This window comes from Petaurus breviceps, unplaced genomic scaffold, assembly GCF_028583685.1.
Source record: "Petaurus breviceps papuanus isolate PSGF00001 unplaced genomic scaffold, PetGlider_PUasm1.0 181, whole genome shotgun sequence".
NCBI classification, from domain to species: domain Eukaryota; kingdom Metazoa; phylum Chordata; class Mammalia; order Diprotodontia; family Petauridae; genus Petaurus; species Petaurus breviceps.
The window spans coordinates 19,253,922-19,267,469 of NW_027185784.1; the positions used below are offsets into that span (position 1 = coordinate 19,253,922).

Below are 13,548 nucleotides of genomic sequence, written 5' to 3' on the forward strand. Positions count from 1 at the left end.
TCATTGTACCACCTAGCTGCCCCTACATGGATTTTCTAGATCACAGGGGTTCGTGCCCCTACTCCTTGTGATGTGGAAGGGATAACTGTATGTATCTTGTATGAGCATAGTTGTTAGTATGCTGTCTCCCCTATTAAGAATGTTAGCTCCTTGGGGTAGGAACTATGTTTTTGCCTTTCTTTTTTATCACCAGCTCTTAGCACAGTGCCTGACATATAGTAAGTGCTTAATTAAATGCTTGTTAACAATATTGTCTGATATTGTGAAAATAATACTAGGTCTGGAATGAAAGGACTTGGCTTCTATTCCATCTTCTGTAAAATGAAGGAGTTAGCTTACATCTTAATTTTTTTTTAATGTCATGGACTCCTTAATATTACAAAATGCACAAAATACATAGGATTACAAAGGAAACACAGAGAAATGCAACTTGCAAAATGTTTAAATAGTAGCACCTTAAGAATCTTTGGCATAGGTAATTTCTAAGGTCCCTTCCATGAGCCTGGATTGTATATGGAGCTCTCCAACACAGTATTAAGAGTATTCAACAGTCAAATTTGGTGTTTTTCATAAAATCTTGTTCAGTTCTGTGATTCAAATGTTTAATGACAAAAGCCACTCTTTATCACCTAACAGAATCTGGATGCTCAGTATATATTTATGATGCCGATATATCAAAATACTAGAGTAAGTGCTATAACTATCTGAGGTAATTGGAATGCTTTGGGGATTGATTACTGTTGGTTAAGTCAAAACTCATTTTTACTAAAAATCTTCCTAAAATGTATTAGCATAATGGACATAATAGAATCTATGTTCCTTCTAGTACTGATGCAGAAGAACTGGACAAATCTATACTGGATAAGTTACATTTGATTAGAAAATACTCTTTTCTTTTATAAACAAAAACCTTTTACAAACAACCCCCCTCAATACAAGCTTGAAAAATTCTGATTAAATGAAAGTTCAAGGTAATCAAGTTTTTGCTATATTTGCAGAGATGTCAGGGAAAGGTAGGTGAAATATATTCAAGGACAAAAAATAAAACTGCAGATTTGTCCAAGTGTAGCACAATTCAAGTTTATTCCATTTGTTCTTGCAACACAAAACTTAAACACAGTATTATTTAGCATTCTGATGTTCATGAACTAGGATAATATGAGAAACCTAACCGTGTCAAAAGAATTACATTGTGGAAAAATGAACTCAGATATATCAAAATGCACAAAAGCACTAGTTTTATTTTTCCGTTACTGCTTAGAAAGATATGATTGTTCCTCCATTTACAAAATAGAATTAGGACAGCTTGATTTGTTTATTTTTGCATGCAAAACACTGCAATTGCTTATGTGGGAGTGCACTCTCACCAGCTTCTTCTAATAGACACTCATGCGGACAATATTGCATGGGAGAAGGTAGCAGCTCAATTTAAGTTTCAAATGTAATTTAACAAAGTAGAGGGTGCAGAGGATGTAAAACTCAGTAAATATTCATAGGTCTTTAACCATGGTTTGGGTGAAAACAGTAAGGAGTGAGTGGCCTACTTGTCAGCAGCTTCCACATATTATATCTACCTGTCCTTTGTACACAATTAAAATTTAGGAAAGCGTGCTGTGCAAAGAAGAAACATATGGGTGTGTAAAGGTAAAGAGGGCCTATCTGAATTTCCAAGTCCACAGGAATTTGTCTTAGTGTGGCAGTTGTAATTTGACACTTCACTGATGTGCTGGTGTAAGATAAAGGTAAGCCACCTATAAGTATTTACTTGAGATCAGAAGAGGAAATGAAAAAATAGAAAACCAAAGCAAAAGAAAATGCTGAGATGCTTAATTTTACTTCAAGAGGACAAAAATGTTAATTTGACTTTTCCTTTCACTGATGCATGTAGTGCAAAAAAAAAAAGGACACAGTTTTAGTTTTTCTTTGCTCAAAAATATTAATGTTAAGGTGTTGTCAATTTCTCTGCCAAAGTGGTTCAGAGATACATTATAAATAATGATGTTAGTTTAAAAATTAAAGAGAAAAGAAACCCCAAACCATCTTGGTCAGTACAGTTTATCCTACATTACTATATTGTCTTAGCAAGGGAGCTCTTCACAATTATGGGGTTTGCTTACAAGATGTTAAAGAGAAAGGTGAAAAGGCAAAATTGCCTTTACTGCATTACAAGAAACAGGATAACTTGTACAAAGCATCAACTAGTTTAGTATACCACAATGACTGAGGAAAGCAGAAGGCCTGGCAAAGAGTACAGCATACATTCTGCAATAGTTAACTACAAAGAAACACTGAAAGGTAAGGAAGAAACTGTGTAAAGGATAAGTTCTAAGCCTTTAAATAGCATCATGCCAATTGGGAAAAAAAAAACTGAACCAAAACCACACACACTGTACTACTTTAATGGAACTAAAATGGACAGATGCTCTATATTTTAATAGAGGTGTCTCCATTTTAGTTCAGTGATGTAGGCCAACCCTGATTAATAAGTTTTTCTTAAATATAAAAAGGCTGTAATAAGACAGCAGAATTATCCAAATATACTTGTCATTTTTAACAATTATTCAGTGATTGGTTTCTCAGAATACGGGAAATCATGGGGGTTGGACTGGTTGTGGAAGTGGGAGATGGAAGAGGAGTCACTTAGAGAGGAAAGAATCCTGAATAAAAAAACCCACTACATGTAACCAATCAACAACTATTTAATATGTTTTGGTACTGGCCAGGCTGGCTGTTCTTAGTAATAATTTAACTCTCTGGAAAGATGCTGTACTATGTATAAAAATCTTCATTAAATTGTTCCCATTCCACAATCTGAATGCAAGGCCTTTTAAAAAAATCTGAGGTACATTCAAAATTGCGTGACTTGGTTAAAAAAAAAAAAATCCAACATTTATTATTAAACTAAACTTATCTGGATGTTTCTGTTTAGTGTGTACTCCTGATTTTTGTCATCATTTAAATGAGAGATATTAAAATTAAGTATTCATATTTTATTTTGCCATAATGTTCAGGAAACAAATATTATGTGGTGTGTACAATATTTTTTCAAGTTATAAAAACACTGTAATTGGATACTTATTCTAAATGTACAGAATCATTTTTAAAGTGTATCATCATACTCTATGTAATGCATAATTTTAAAACAGGAAGTTACAATGTATTATCCAGGTGGGTTGCCATATGTCCAGCAGAAACTTTGAGTTATTTGATAACAAATTATATTTGAGGAGACTGGGTCAAATTAAACTTACTCAAATATTAAACCCCATCCTAGCATGGTATAATAAGTAATCTCATTCCATAAGAATCAGCATTCAGTGTTGGACTGAGGAAACTATTCAAGTTATTTTCCTTGATTTTTCAAATAAAATTTATTTCAAAGAGAAATTTCAAATAGAAATAAGTAGAAGAAAACCTTCAGTTACTAGGAAACTTATTTCCTTTTTCTATGATACTAACACACTTATGGCTATGATTCTACTTTTAAATCCCTGCTCACTGCTAGAAGAGTTTGAAAGTGTTTCATGCATAATACAAATTCTCAAACTAGAGGAGAAAATGAATATATTGGAATGCTATTTCTCCTTCAGATCTCCCAAAATTTTATAAATAAGACTGGTCAGTTTTACTTAAGGACACATGAAAACCCACATGGAAAGGGAAGAGAAATTCAAAGTCCAGTCATCCAGCTTTAAAGGGTATGCCCCTCCTTATCTGAATCAAGCCTTTGTTTAAATCAAAGTTACTGAGGAGAGATTTGGTCACCAACCATAGGCAACACTCTTAACCAGGCCAGGAAATCCCCATTACAGTGCAATCTTAAGGCAGAGGGCTATAGCTAAATTGCTTATCTCAGCACCCTAAGTTTACAACATAGTAGCCATCACTGCTTCCACAGTTAGGGCTACAAAGTATATAGAAGTAGGCCTTTATATAATCAGACCTTTCAACACAATCTAATTAATAAAACTAGTTAGGGAGCTGCACAGGTTGAATGTTAAACAGTATATTTTGTTTTTGCCCTTCAGGGCATGAGTTGAATTTTATTAGAAACACGAGAGAGTGACATACATGATCAGGAATCCCAATAAAGTCCTGATCATATGGATTTACCCTCTCTAAAAATAGTTTTTCTGGTAGTATAATTTATCATGAATTTCTCTCTCCCCTCACCTCTCTTAAAAAGTATTTAGCTGAAGAAGCTGGCAGATAGAGAGTGACAGACAGACAGGCAGCAGTGTGAGGCCACGGGAGAGGCATTCTTCCATATTTATCAGTCCATCCAGCCATCACTGAAGAAGAGCTTTGATTGCCTGGTTGTCAGTGGCTTCAAAGGCAGTTAGTCCATCTGGGCCTTTCACAGTTTTATCAGCACCCTAAAAAGAGAGAGGGAAAGAGTGAAGAATTATCACTAAATGTTTATTTTTAGTGGAAAGGTGAGGCTGCCACAAGATTACTTAGTTTAGGTGAATGTTTTAATTAAGAATTAAAAATTCCTTAACTGTCTTCATTCTAATTTCCCCATCTAAAAAATGAGGGAGTTGGACATCATGACTTCTGAGGTACCTTCCAGGTCAAAATATATGCTCTCAGGAAGATCCTATAGTTCTGTAGGAAAATTCTTAAGAACAAACTATCACAGTAGAAAGGAGTCTAGGAATTAAAATAGGCTGGGAGAAGGCATAGATAATCTAATCTATCAGTCAAGTATTCTGATGATGTTGGCTACAAGTAATTTTCTTTTCCTGTACTATAGTATATGCAGTGTATTATATTTTATACACCATCTCTTCACAAAGCATTTGTAATTAACAGGAGAAAAGAAATACATTTGATTTTACCAGGGAATAATGTTATGAGAAGAATCAGTTATTTACAGCTTTCTCTTTAAGACTGGAAAGTGATACTGCATATAATACATAGTTAACACACATTAAATCCACAGCAGGGATATAAAACTAGATGAATTTCCTAAGGATGATGTATGATACCGCTCACTTTACTTGATAAAAATATGGGCTTAAAATAATATATTAAAGGTTATGGAGAATATTCTCTACTCCATCCTTGTTCTCTGATGGACTACCATGCTACTGTAACCATATAAGTTGAGGGAAAAATTTTGTATTAAGTGCTGCCACATGGAGAGTCTATGTGTAATGCTCAGATATCATTTGGGCTGTGTAGTCTTTGTGCACATGAACACACATATGTGTATTCATCAGCCTATCTCATCTCCATGAAGTAAATATGTATGTTTAACTTTCCCTGATTCACAGGGAACACCTATAACCTTGTGGGCCCTATACCAATATTCTTGTCATCTGTATATGTCCACTCAGCCCAGAGTTCTTGGTGTCTCCAACACCAGATGCTACCCCTGTGTACCCCTTCACTCCACTCCTGATTCCCCCTTAATCACTGTCACTGGCTCCAATGTGTGGAAGCTCTCCTTTATTTACTAAATTCTTTACCTTTTCTCTAAATTTCCCGATCCTAATTTGGAGGTTTTTAACTTGGAATCTAGGCACCTTTTACAAATTTTGGTAAGATTGTATTTCAATATGATAAGTTTTCTCTGAATGTTATCTTATTTAATATTATTGTGCAAGGTTCCATCAGCCTGCCAAAGGGGCTCCATGATAGAAAAAAGGTTAGGACCCACCCCGATTGTGACCTATCTCATTAAAGACACTGTTCTGCTTCCTTTTATTACCATCCCATCTTACCTCCGGTACCCATATTTCCACTTTTAAGAGGCAGCATGGTACAATGGAAGCAGTACCGAATTTGCTATATGACCTCCATTTTAATCACAGCTTTTACTGGTGACCATAGGCAAGTTGCCCAGTTTCAGATCTCTGAAATTTGGGGGTAGTGGGTTGAACAAGAAGGTCCCTTCCAACTGTGGATCTACAATCCTGTGGATCCTTCTTTGATAACTTCAGCACATAACTTATAATCCTTTTTGTCATTCCCCATAGTATCATTAATGTCTCAATTTAGATTACTCTCTAAACCTGTGGTCTCCAAACCTTTTTGTTTAGTCACCTGTCAGTAAACTATTTTTTGAGTATACATCCCTAATATGCATACAATTATTTGTTATATATCTATATGACTGTACCATTAATTATGTACATTATAAAATTTCACAAAAATAGACATTAAAAAAATGTGATGAAAAATGAAACATTTGATCCTTGACAACAGGGAGTCAAGCCACTTAAGTTTATTGAGTAATGGTATGACTACTGTCAGACCTGCACTTCAGGTGTTCCTGTAAATTGTTAGATCATAATTTCCCTGGGGGGCACTAATCCCAGGGGTGAGGAAGGTGAGGCCATGCATAGGGTAGAGTGGGGGAATGTTAAGGGATAAGAATAGGTAAGAATCTCATGCAATCCATTTTCTCATCCTTTGGTTGAGCCATATGGGTCAAGCCATACATAGCCCCCTAGATCTCTACTTTGGAAACCAGTGTTCTAGACCCTCAGAATTCACACTTACTCTTCTAACTTAATACAGTTTTTGAGTTGCAAGGAATCCCTAGAGATTACCTAGTCCAAACTCCTCATTTTACAGATGAAGACAGTGAGGCTCAGGAAGGATAAATGACTTATCCAAGATCACAAGAATAATAAGTGGAAGATCTTGGATTTGACCTCATGTCCTTTGACTCCAAAGTCTTCCATCATTATCCCATACCTTTAATTTGGCATTTCTTGTCTTGCCCCAAAACATAATTACGTGACATCTCTCCTACTCCCCCTCCCCCCCCCGCCCCAAAGTCTATCAAACCTACTCTCCCAGGGAATGTTAATCAAACAACAGGTCCTACTTTATCACATTCATTAGCTTTTTCCTTTCTATAATGGACTCCCTCCTTATCTTCTACATTATGGTCAACTACTTCATGCTATCCTCCCAAATCATCCTGGATCCTCTGACCTTTATGAGGTCAATTCAATCCATGACCTTGCACTACCCAACATGATTCTCTAGCATAGGATCCACAGTATCTTCAGCCTTTCCTCTCCTTATGTCCCTAATTCATTCTCAATCACTCTCATTCTCCATTTATACATCTCCTCCTAAAAGTGGGATGTGAAATTATGTGGAGTTCTCTCATGTATAAATCAAACTTCATTTCAACACAGCATGGTTGCTATATCTATCTATTTATTCTTTCTTTCCACCTTCAGTAAAGGGTTTCTTCCCCCTACTTTCAATCTAGTTGAAACAATCTAGTTGTTTTAGATAGCGACTATGTTCTTCTGGATCAACAGCATTCCCTGGTGCAAACTCTTTGAGGCAGCATCTCCTTGTCTAGGGGAGAGCACACACAGATTTCATAGATTTAGAGCTAAAAGGGGCCTCTGTGATCATCTAGTCCAATACTCTCATTTTACAGGTAGGGGGATGGGTCCTGGAAGGATAAGTGACTTGTCCACAGTAACATAAATTGGTAAATGGCTGAGATGTAAGCAGAGTCCCTCTTGATGCCAGAGCCAGTGTTCTTTTCTTATTAGTCCCATTCTAGTCTTTCACTACTCACAAGTACAGTTAATTACACTAGAGAGAAATCTTAACTATTAAACAAGAACCCTTCCCCTTCTTCCTTTTCTCTTACCTACTCCTATCCTGTTATAGTTATAAGCCTAAAAATGAGTAATAAGGAAAATCATAGGTTTTGAATAGAAATAAATCTAAATACCATTGCAATCAAAAGGAAAAGTAAACAGAAATCCTCAAATAATGGGGATTTCACAAGTCTCTACCTGCCTTCCCATTCTCTAACTGAATCTGCTTTCCTTTAAGTACCAGTATTTAATATAAATGGTATATTCAAATGTGTTATTGTTATATTTAATGACCAGTATGCAAATGTATCGCTTTCTATTTTTAAAATAATAAATGTTCAGTATTTTAGCAACATTAAGGATTAAAAGACTTCAATAGTCTATATAATTTGTGTCATAGACTCCTTAGGCAATAAGGTGAAGCCTATGAACCTTCTCAAAAATAATGCTTTTCATAATTAAAGGAAATGAATTTCAGTTAGAGGTTAGTGAAAACAATGATGGAATTTCCCCCCCTATCCAAGTTCATGGACCTCAGGTTAAGAACCCTTCATCTATAATGAAAACACATCAAGCTTCCAACAACAATGATTATTATGGGATCGGAGCCTAGATAAAGTATTTGTTATACTGAGAATTCACTGCAGTCAGAAAAACAATACATCAGGAGAGGAGATACTATAAAATCTTTGTTTTTAAAATTTTAAAATTCATTTGAAAATTAAATATAAAATGAGAAAAGGAAAAAAGCACATTTTCATGTACACAGCAGAACATAAGAGAAGATTTTAAATTTTAAAACAAATTTCATTTCACAAAAACCTATGTAATAAATCCTATACAGTTTTCAAAGCAACCCAGCTTTTCTGTGCTTTCTTTTAGGTTTTCTGCTGTGTACATTTAATTTTATTTGATTCTCCCCCCACCCTGCAAGAGAAGCCTGCAATTAAAAATCGAATACAGACATATCTATAAACACACACATCCATTTATGTAAGACCATATTATGTATATTTCTATTTGTCAGTTTTTTCTCTGGAGGTAGAAAGCATCTCCCTTTATAGGTCCAAGTCTTTTCCTATTTTTCTAAGTCAACCGGCTCATCATTTCTTATTTCACAGCAGTATTCCATCACAATCATATCCTACCTGAGAGATTGTCTATGAAAGTGTTTTTCCCCAATTTTCTGCTTTCATTCTAATCTTGGCAACACTGGTTTTATTTTTACAGTTTAGTAATACTTTGGCTTTATAACATAGTTTAAAGCCTAGTACTACCGAAGCTTTCCTTTACATACCCCCCCCCACCCCCCGCAGCTTCTTTAAAATTCTGGAACTTTTGTTCTTCCAAATAAATTTTATTTTTTCTAACTCAATAAAACATTTTAAAGTAATTTAATCAGGATGGCATTAAATAAATAGATTAGAAAAAATTGTCTTTAAAAATTATATTAGCTTTACTTATTAAAAGGAATATTTCTCCAATTACTTAAATCTGACTTTATCTGTATAAAGAATGTTTTATGTAGTTTCTGTCTGTTTTGGCAAGTATATTCTCAGGTATTTTATACTGTCTAGTTATTTTAAATGGGTCTAAAACAACATTGAATAATACCGGTAAACAAAGCATAGTTTCTCTATTTTTCTCTTTTAATTAAATCCATGTTAGCTTTAAGTTTGTCTGAGATCATGATTACTACTCTTGCTTTTTCTACATAATTTTATACCAGCCCTTTATCTCCACATCTCTCATTTTTATTTATTTCTTGAAAATGAAATATTGTCAAAATCAGATTTTTTAATCCATTCTGCTGTTTCTATTTTATGGATGAATCTATCCCATTCATTTCTAAATTATAATTACTTGTTATATATTTTCCTCCATCCTATTTCTCCTAACTATCCTCCTTACCTTATTTACACTTGCCCTATTCCTCCTCTCTCTTCTAATTTACTTCTAACCCTGTACCTTGCCCTCCTATTCCTTAATTTACCCGCCCCTCAAAGTCTCCTCCCACCCTCCTATCTACCTATCTTTTAAAGAGATTTTTCCCTTATCCCTGCCCCCTCCTACTTCTTAATCTACATACCCTTCTGAAAGTCCCTACCTATCCTATCCTCTCAGTCTCTTATATCTTTCTAAATTTAGAAGACTTTGGCACCCCCCTACATGTATGCTGTTCTCTCTTTAACCCATTTTCAATGAGTGATTCCAGAACTACCAGCCCTCCTTTCCCACTTCTTCTGTATCAATTCTTCCTTTCATGCCTTTATTTGTATGAGATAATCACTCCTTTTTATCTCTCCCTAAGCAGTTTTATTTTTAAGATTCACCTCATCATATACAGCTGAGCCCAAGTCTTTCTTTCAAATTACCCAAATAATGAGTCATAAAAGTACTGATAACATTTTTCCATATAAGAAATAAACAGCTTGACCTTACTGAGTCCCTTATAACTGGTCTTTAATGTTTACCATATATTTCTCCTGTATCTTATATGTTGAATTTTCTATTAAGTTCTGTTCTTTGTGTCACAAATATCTGAGTCTTTCAATATGTTAAATGTCCATCTTTTTTTTCCATTCAGGATTATATTTAATTTTGTTAGGTAAGCTACCCCTAGTTGTTAACTGTAGCATTTTTTTCTCTATAAAATATAGTGTTCCATGATCTATAGTTCTTTGGGGTGGCTAGGTGGTGCAGTGAATAGAGCACTGGCCCTAGAGTCAGGAGGTCCTGAGTTCAAATCTGGCCTCAGACACTTAATACAAAAACTAGCTGTGTGACCTTGGGCAAGTCACTTAATCCCACTTGCCTTCCAAAAGGTAAAAAAATAAAAACTACAATAAAAAGATCGTTAGTTCTTCAATGTAGAAGCTGGTAGATCTTGTGTAATCCTGATTGCAGCTCCGTGAAATTATATTATTTTTTTTCCCCTTGTTGCTTGAAATACTTTCTTCTTAGCCTGGGAGGTTTGAAACGTGGCTATGATATTCCTGTAAGTTTTCCTTCTGGGATCTCTTTTAGGTGGTGATTGGTGAATTTTCCCCCCTATATCTGCTTTACCTTCTTGTTCTAGAACTGTGGGACAATTTTCCTTAATAATTTCTTGTAATAAAGATTTTTTTTTTAAATCATAACTTTCAGGTCATCCAACAATTCTTATATTGTCTCTCCTCAATCTGTTCTCCAGATTGTTGTTTTACTGGGATGGTTCATATTCTCTTCTATTTTTTTCATTCTTTTGGTTTTGTTTTATTATTTCTTGGTGTCTTATAACACCATTAGCTTCCCTTTTCCCAATTCTAATTTTCAAGGAATTATTTTCTTCCTTAAATTTTTGATTCTATATTTCCAGTTGGCTGTCTTTCTACTCTGATTTTCTTGGATTACTCTTACTATGTTTTTCTAATTTTCCCTTGCTCTCTCTTATTTGATTTTTAAAGTCCTTTTTAAAGTTTTCCCAAGAATTCTTGTTGGGCTAGTGACCATTTGATGCTTCTCACTGAAAAAGGACTTTTTTTTTAGCTCCACTATCTTCCTCTGAATATAAACCCAGATCTTCTCTATCCCCATAGTAGTTATCTATGGTTGGGTTCTTTCTCCTTTGCTTAACTCATTTTTATTTAGCAGATTATTATAATCAAGTTCTAGTCCTGAGGTGTGGGATAATGGTGCCCCAAGCTTCAGGTCCTTCTTACTGTTATTTTCTGAACTCTGTCCCCAGAGCCCAACCTTGGGCACTCCTCTTCACTTCTAAACCATGGGTAAGGCCCTCCCAGCTTTGCCATCTAGAAAATGTTCTTGTTTGCTGTGGTCCCTCTAGTGGCTGCAAACTTCAACTGTCCTCTCTTTCCCATAACTGAAACCAGGGACTCTGTTCTCCTACAAGTACCCATAGCCAGCAGGGCCCTGCCCCTCTGCTATTGCACTCGTTAGGCATGTGCTAGCTTCTTGTCCTCCGCAGCTGTAGCCAGGGACCATGTCTGGCCAGCAAAGCAGTGTTTGGTGTCCCACAACAGTGTAAGGTCCTTCAGTCTTCTCCTACTCAACTGGTCCCAGAGCTTGTTGTCTGTTGATTCAGCAGAGTCAGTCTGGAGGTGTTTGTACTTCACTCAAGCCAATCCTCCACCCAAGGAGGTTGGGTCTTTCTTGGAGTCTTTTCAAGTTGTCTTAAGAGGACAACTGCTTTACCCCGATTTTTTTTTTTTTAAATTTCTGCTGCTCTATGTTCACTCTGAGGTGATGTTCTGTCTTTTTTTTTGTAGAGGAAATTTGGAGAGCCTAAAGTTTTATGACCTACTCTACCATCTCCTTTCTTTGTTTCTAAGAAATTCTCCCATTGGAAAGCCTGCTATTCTGGCAGCTTTGACCAGCTGAACCTCAGCATTTTCTATTCTTCATACATATGGCAAGGTGTGTGCCAATAAATAATTAGGTGGAGGTGACAGGAGTTGTCAAAATAAAGATCAAATTGTGGGAATCACAACAGATTTCAAAAATGAAGAGAGACTTACTCTAATCATCACTTAATCTATAAATTTAATAATGGTTGTACGTAAGTACCTTAGGGGATATGAAAAGAAACATAAAATCATTATCTCTGTTCTAAGGGAACCAAAAATCTAGCTGGGGAAATAAGATGCATACTGTGTTTCCCCGATAAGATACTGTCTTATTATTTTTTTTTGGACAGAAAAACACCAGAGGGCTTATTTTCAGGGGAGGGCTTATTTTAATGAACATTGACAGCAATTTTAATAAACAGGTAAATGTGAACAAAAAAATGTACATTTATTCAATAAGCAAATCACTGGGGAAGAACAGGATGACGCGCTCACTGCTGTAGCTCTGATTGGTTGCAGCTCGGAGCGTGGTGTGCATTTCACGGGGGGGGGGGACGGGACGGTGCATACAGAGGGTACCGTAATGTAGCGTGTAGCATAGGGGATCACCTTCACTACAGTAGCAATCTCAATAGGGCCTATTTTTGGGGGAGGGCTTATTTTAGAGGAATCTTACACAGTAAGGGGAGGGCTTATTTTCGGGATAGGGCTTATTATTGGGGAAACATGGTATATAAGAAACTACTAGAAAACAATTAAATTTAAAGTGGTTTAGGCAAGTCCTTTACTGACTTGATGATGTTGGAAAAAAGGTACCCTTAACAAGTCACTCCCCCAAACAGAAAGATAAACCAGGAGAAGAGACCAAGGGGCCAAGAGATTAGTTGTTTTGATAAATCATGTCCAACATGTGTTAATAACAATAATTCTGTGTTTGAGCTATTTAAAAATCAAAGTAGTAAACTAATTACTTGATAATATAAATGAAACAGATTAAGTGTTAAGATATGGATGTCAGGAAATATTTTTGATATTATAAAGATTAAAGAATTCTATGGGAAGGGAAAGTATTTATCACAGTCCACACTGTCACACTTCTTTGTGTACATGTCACGTGTACTTAGAGATGATTAAAAACTCCAGAGGGCATTCATAGTCTACTGTTCTTCATTTCTGTGCTTCAGCACCTTACATGGCATATTGTACCTAGCAGTGATTTACAGATTTACTGGTTTGAAGTTAAACATAGTACCATTAAAAATCCTAATTCACATGTTTTTGATGATTCACAAAACAGTATGAACTATTTATAATATCTATATTATAGTTCCTTTAAAGGATTTTAGATTACTAAGGTCTACTAAGAACATACACCATATTAAAACTAGATAAATGTTAAAGCAAATTTGAGTTTGCTGAATGAAAGCTCATCCTCCTAAACCCTCACACTTTAGTCTTTATACTGTAATTTATAACTCCAAATTTAGGATGCTGGAGGCATTAAAATTTATAATGTTACAGCTCATGATCTGGATATAGTCAGGCCAGGAACACAGGTTTATAATCTTATAAAATCTCTTATTCTATGTTGTTATTGACAGAGTAACAATATGATTTAT

General features: G+C 35.4%; 1 protein-coding gene across 1 annotated transcript in view; it reads right to left on the reverse strand.

Annotated features, from left to right (window-relative positions):
* Positions 1 to 1,054: 1,054 nt before the first annotated feature.
* The window catches only part of MTPN (myotrophin), a 64,325-nt gene continuing 51,831 nt past the window's right edge, over positions 1,055 to 13,548 (reverse strand). Inside the window, exon 4 of the mRNA XM_069087297.1 lies at positions 1,055 to 4,376. Coding sequence (XP_068943398.1) covers positions 4,290 to 4,376 — 87 coding nt within the window. The 3' untranslated portion in view covers positions 1,055 to 4,289. The remainder of the gene's footprint in view (positions 4,377 to 13,548) is intronic.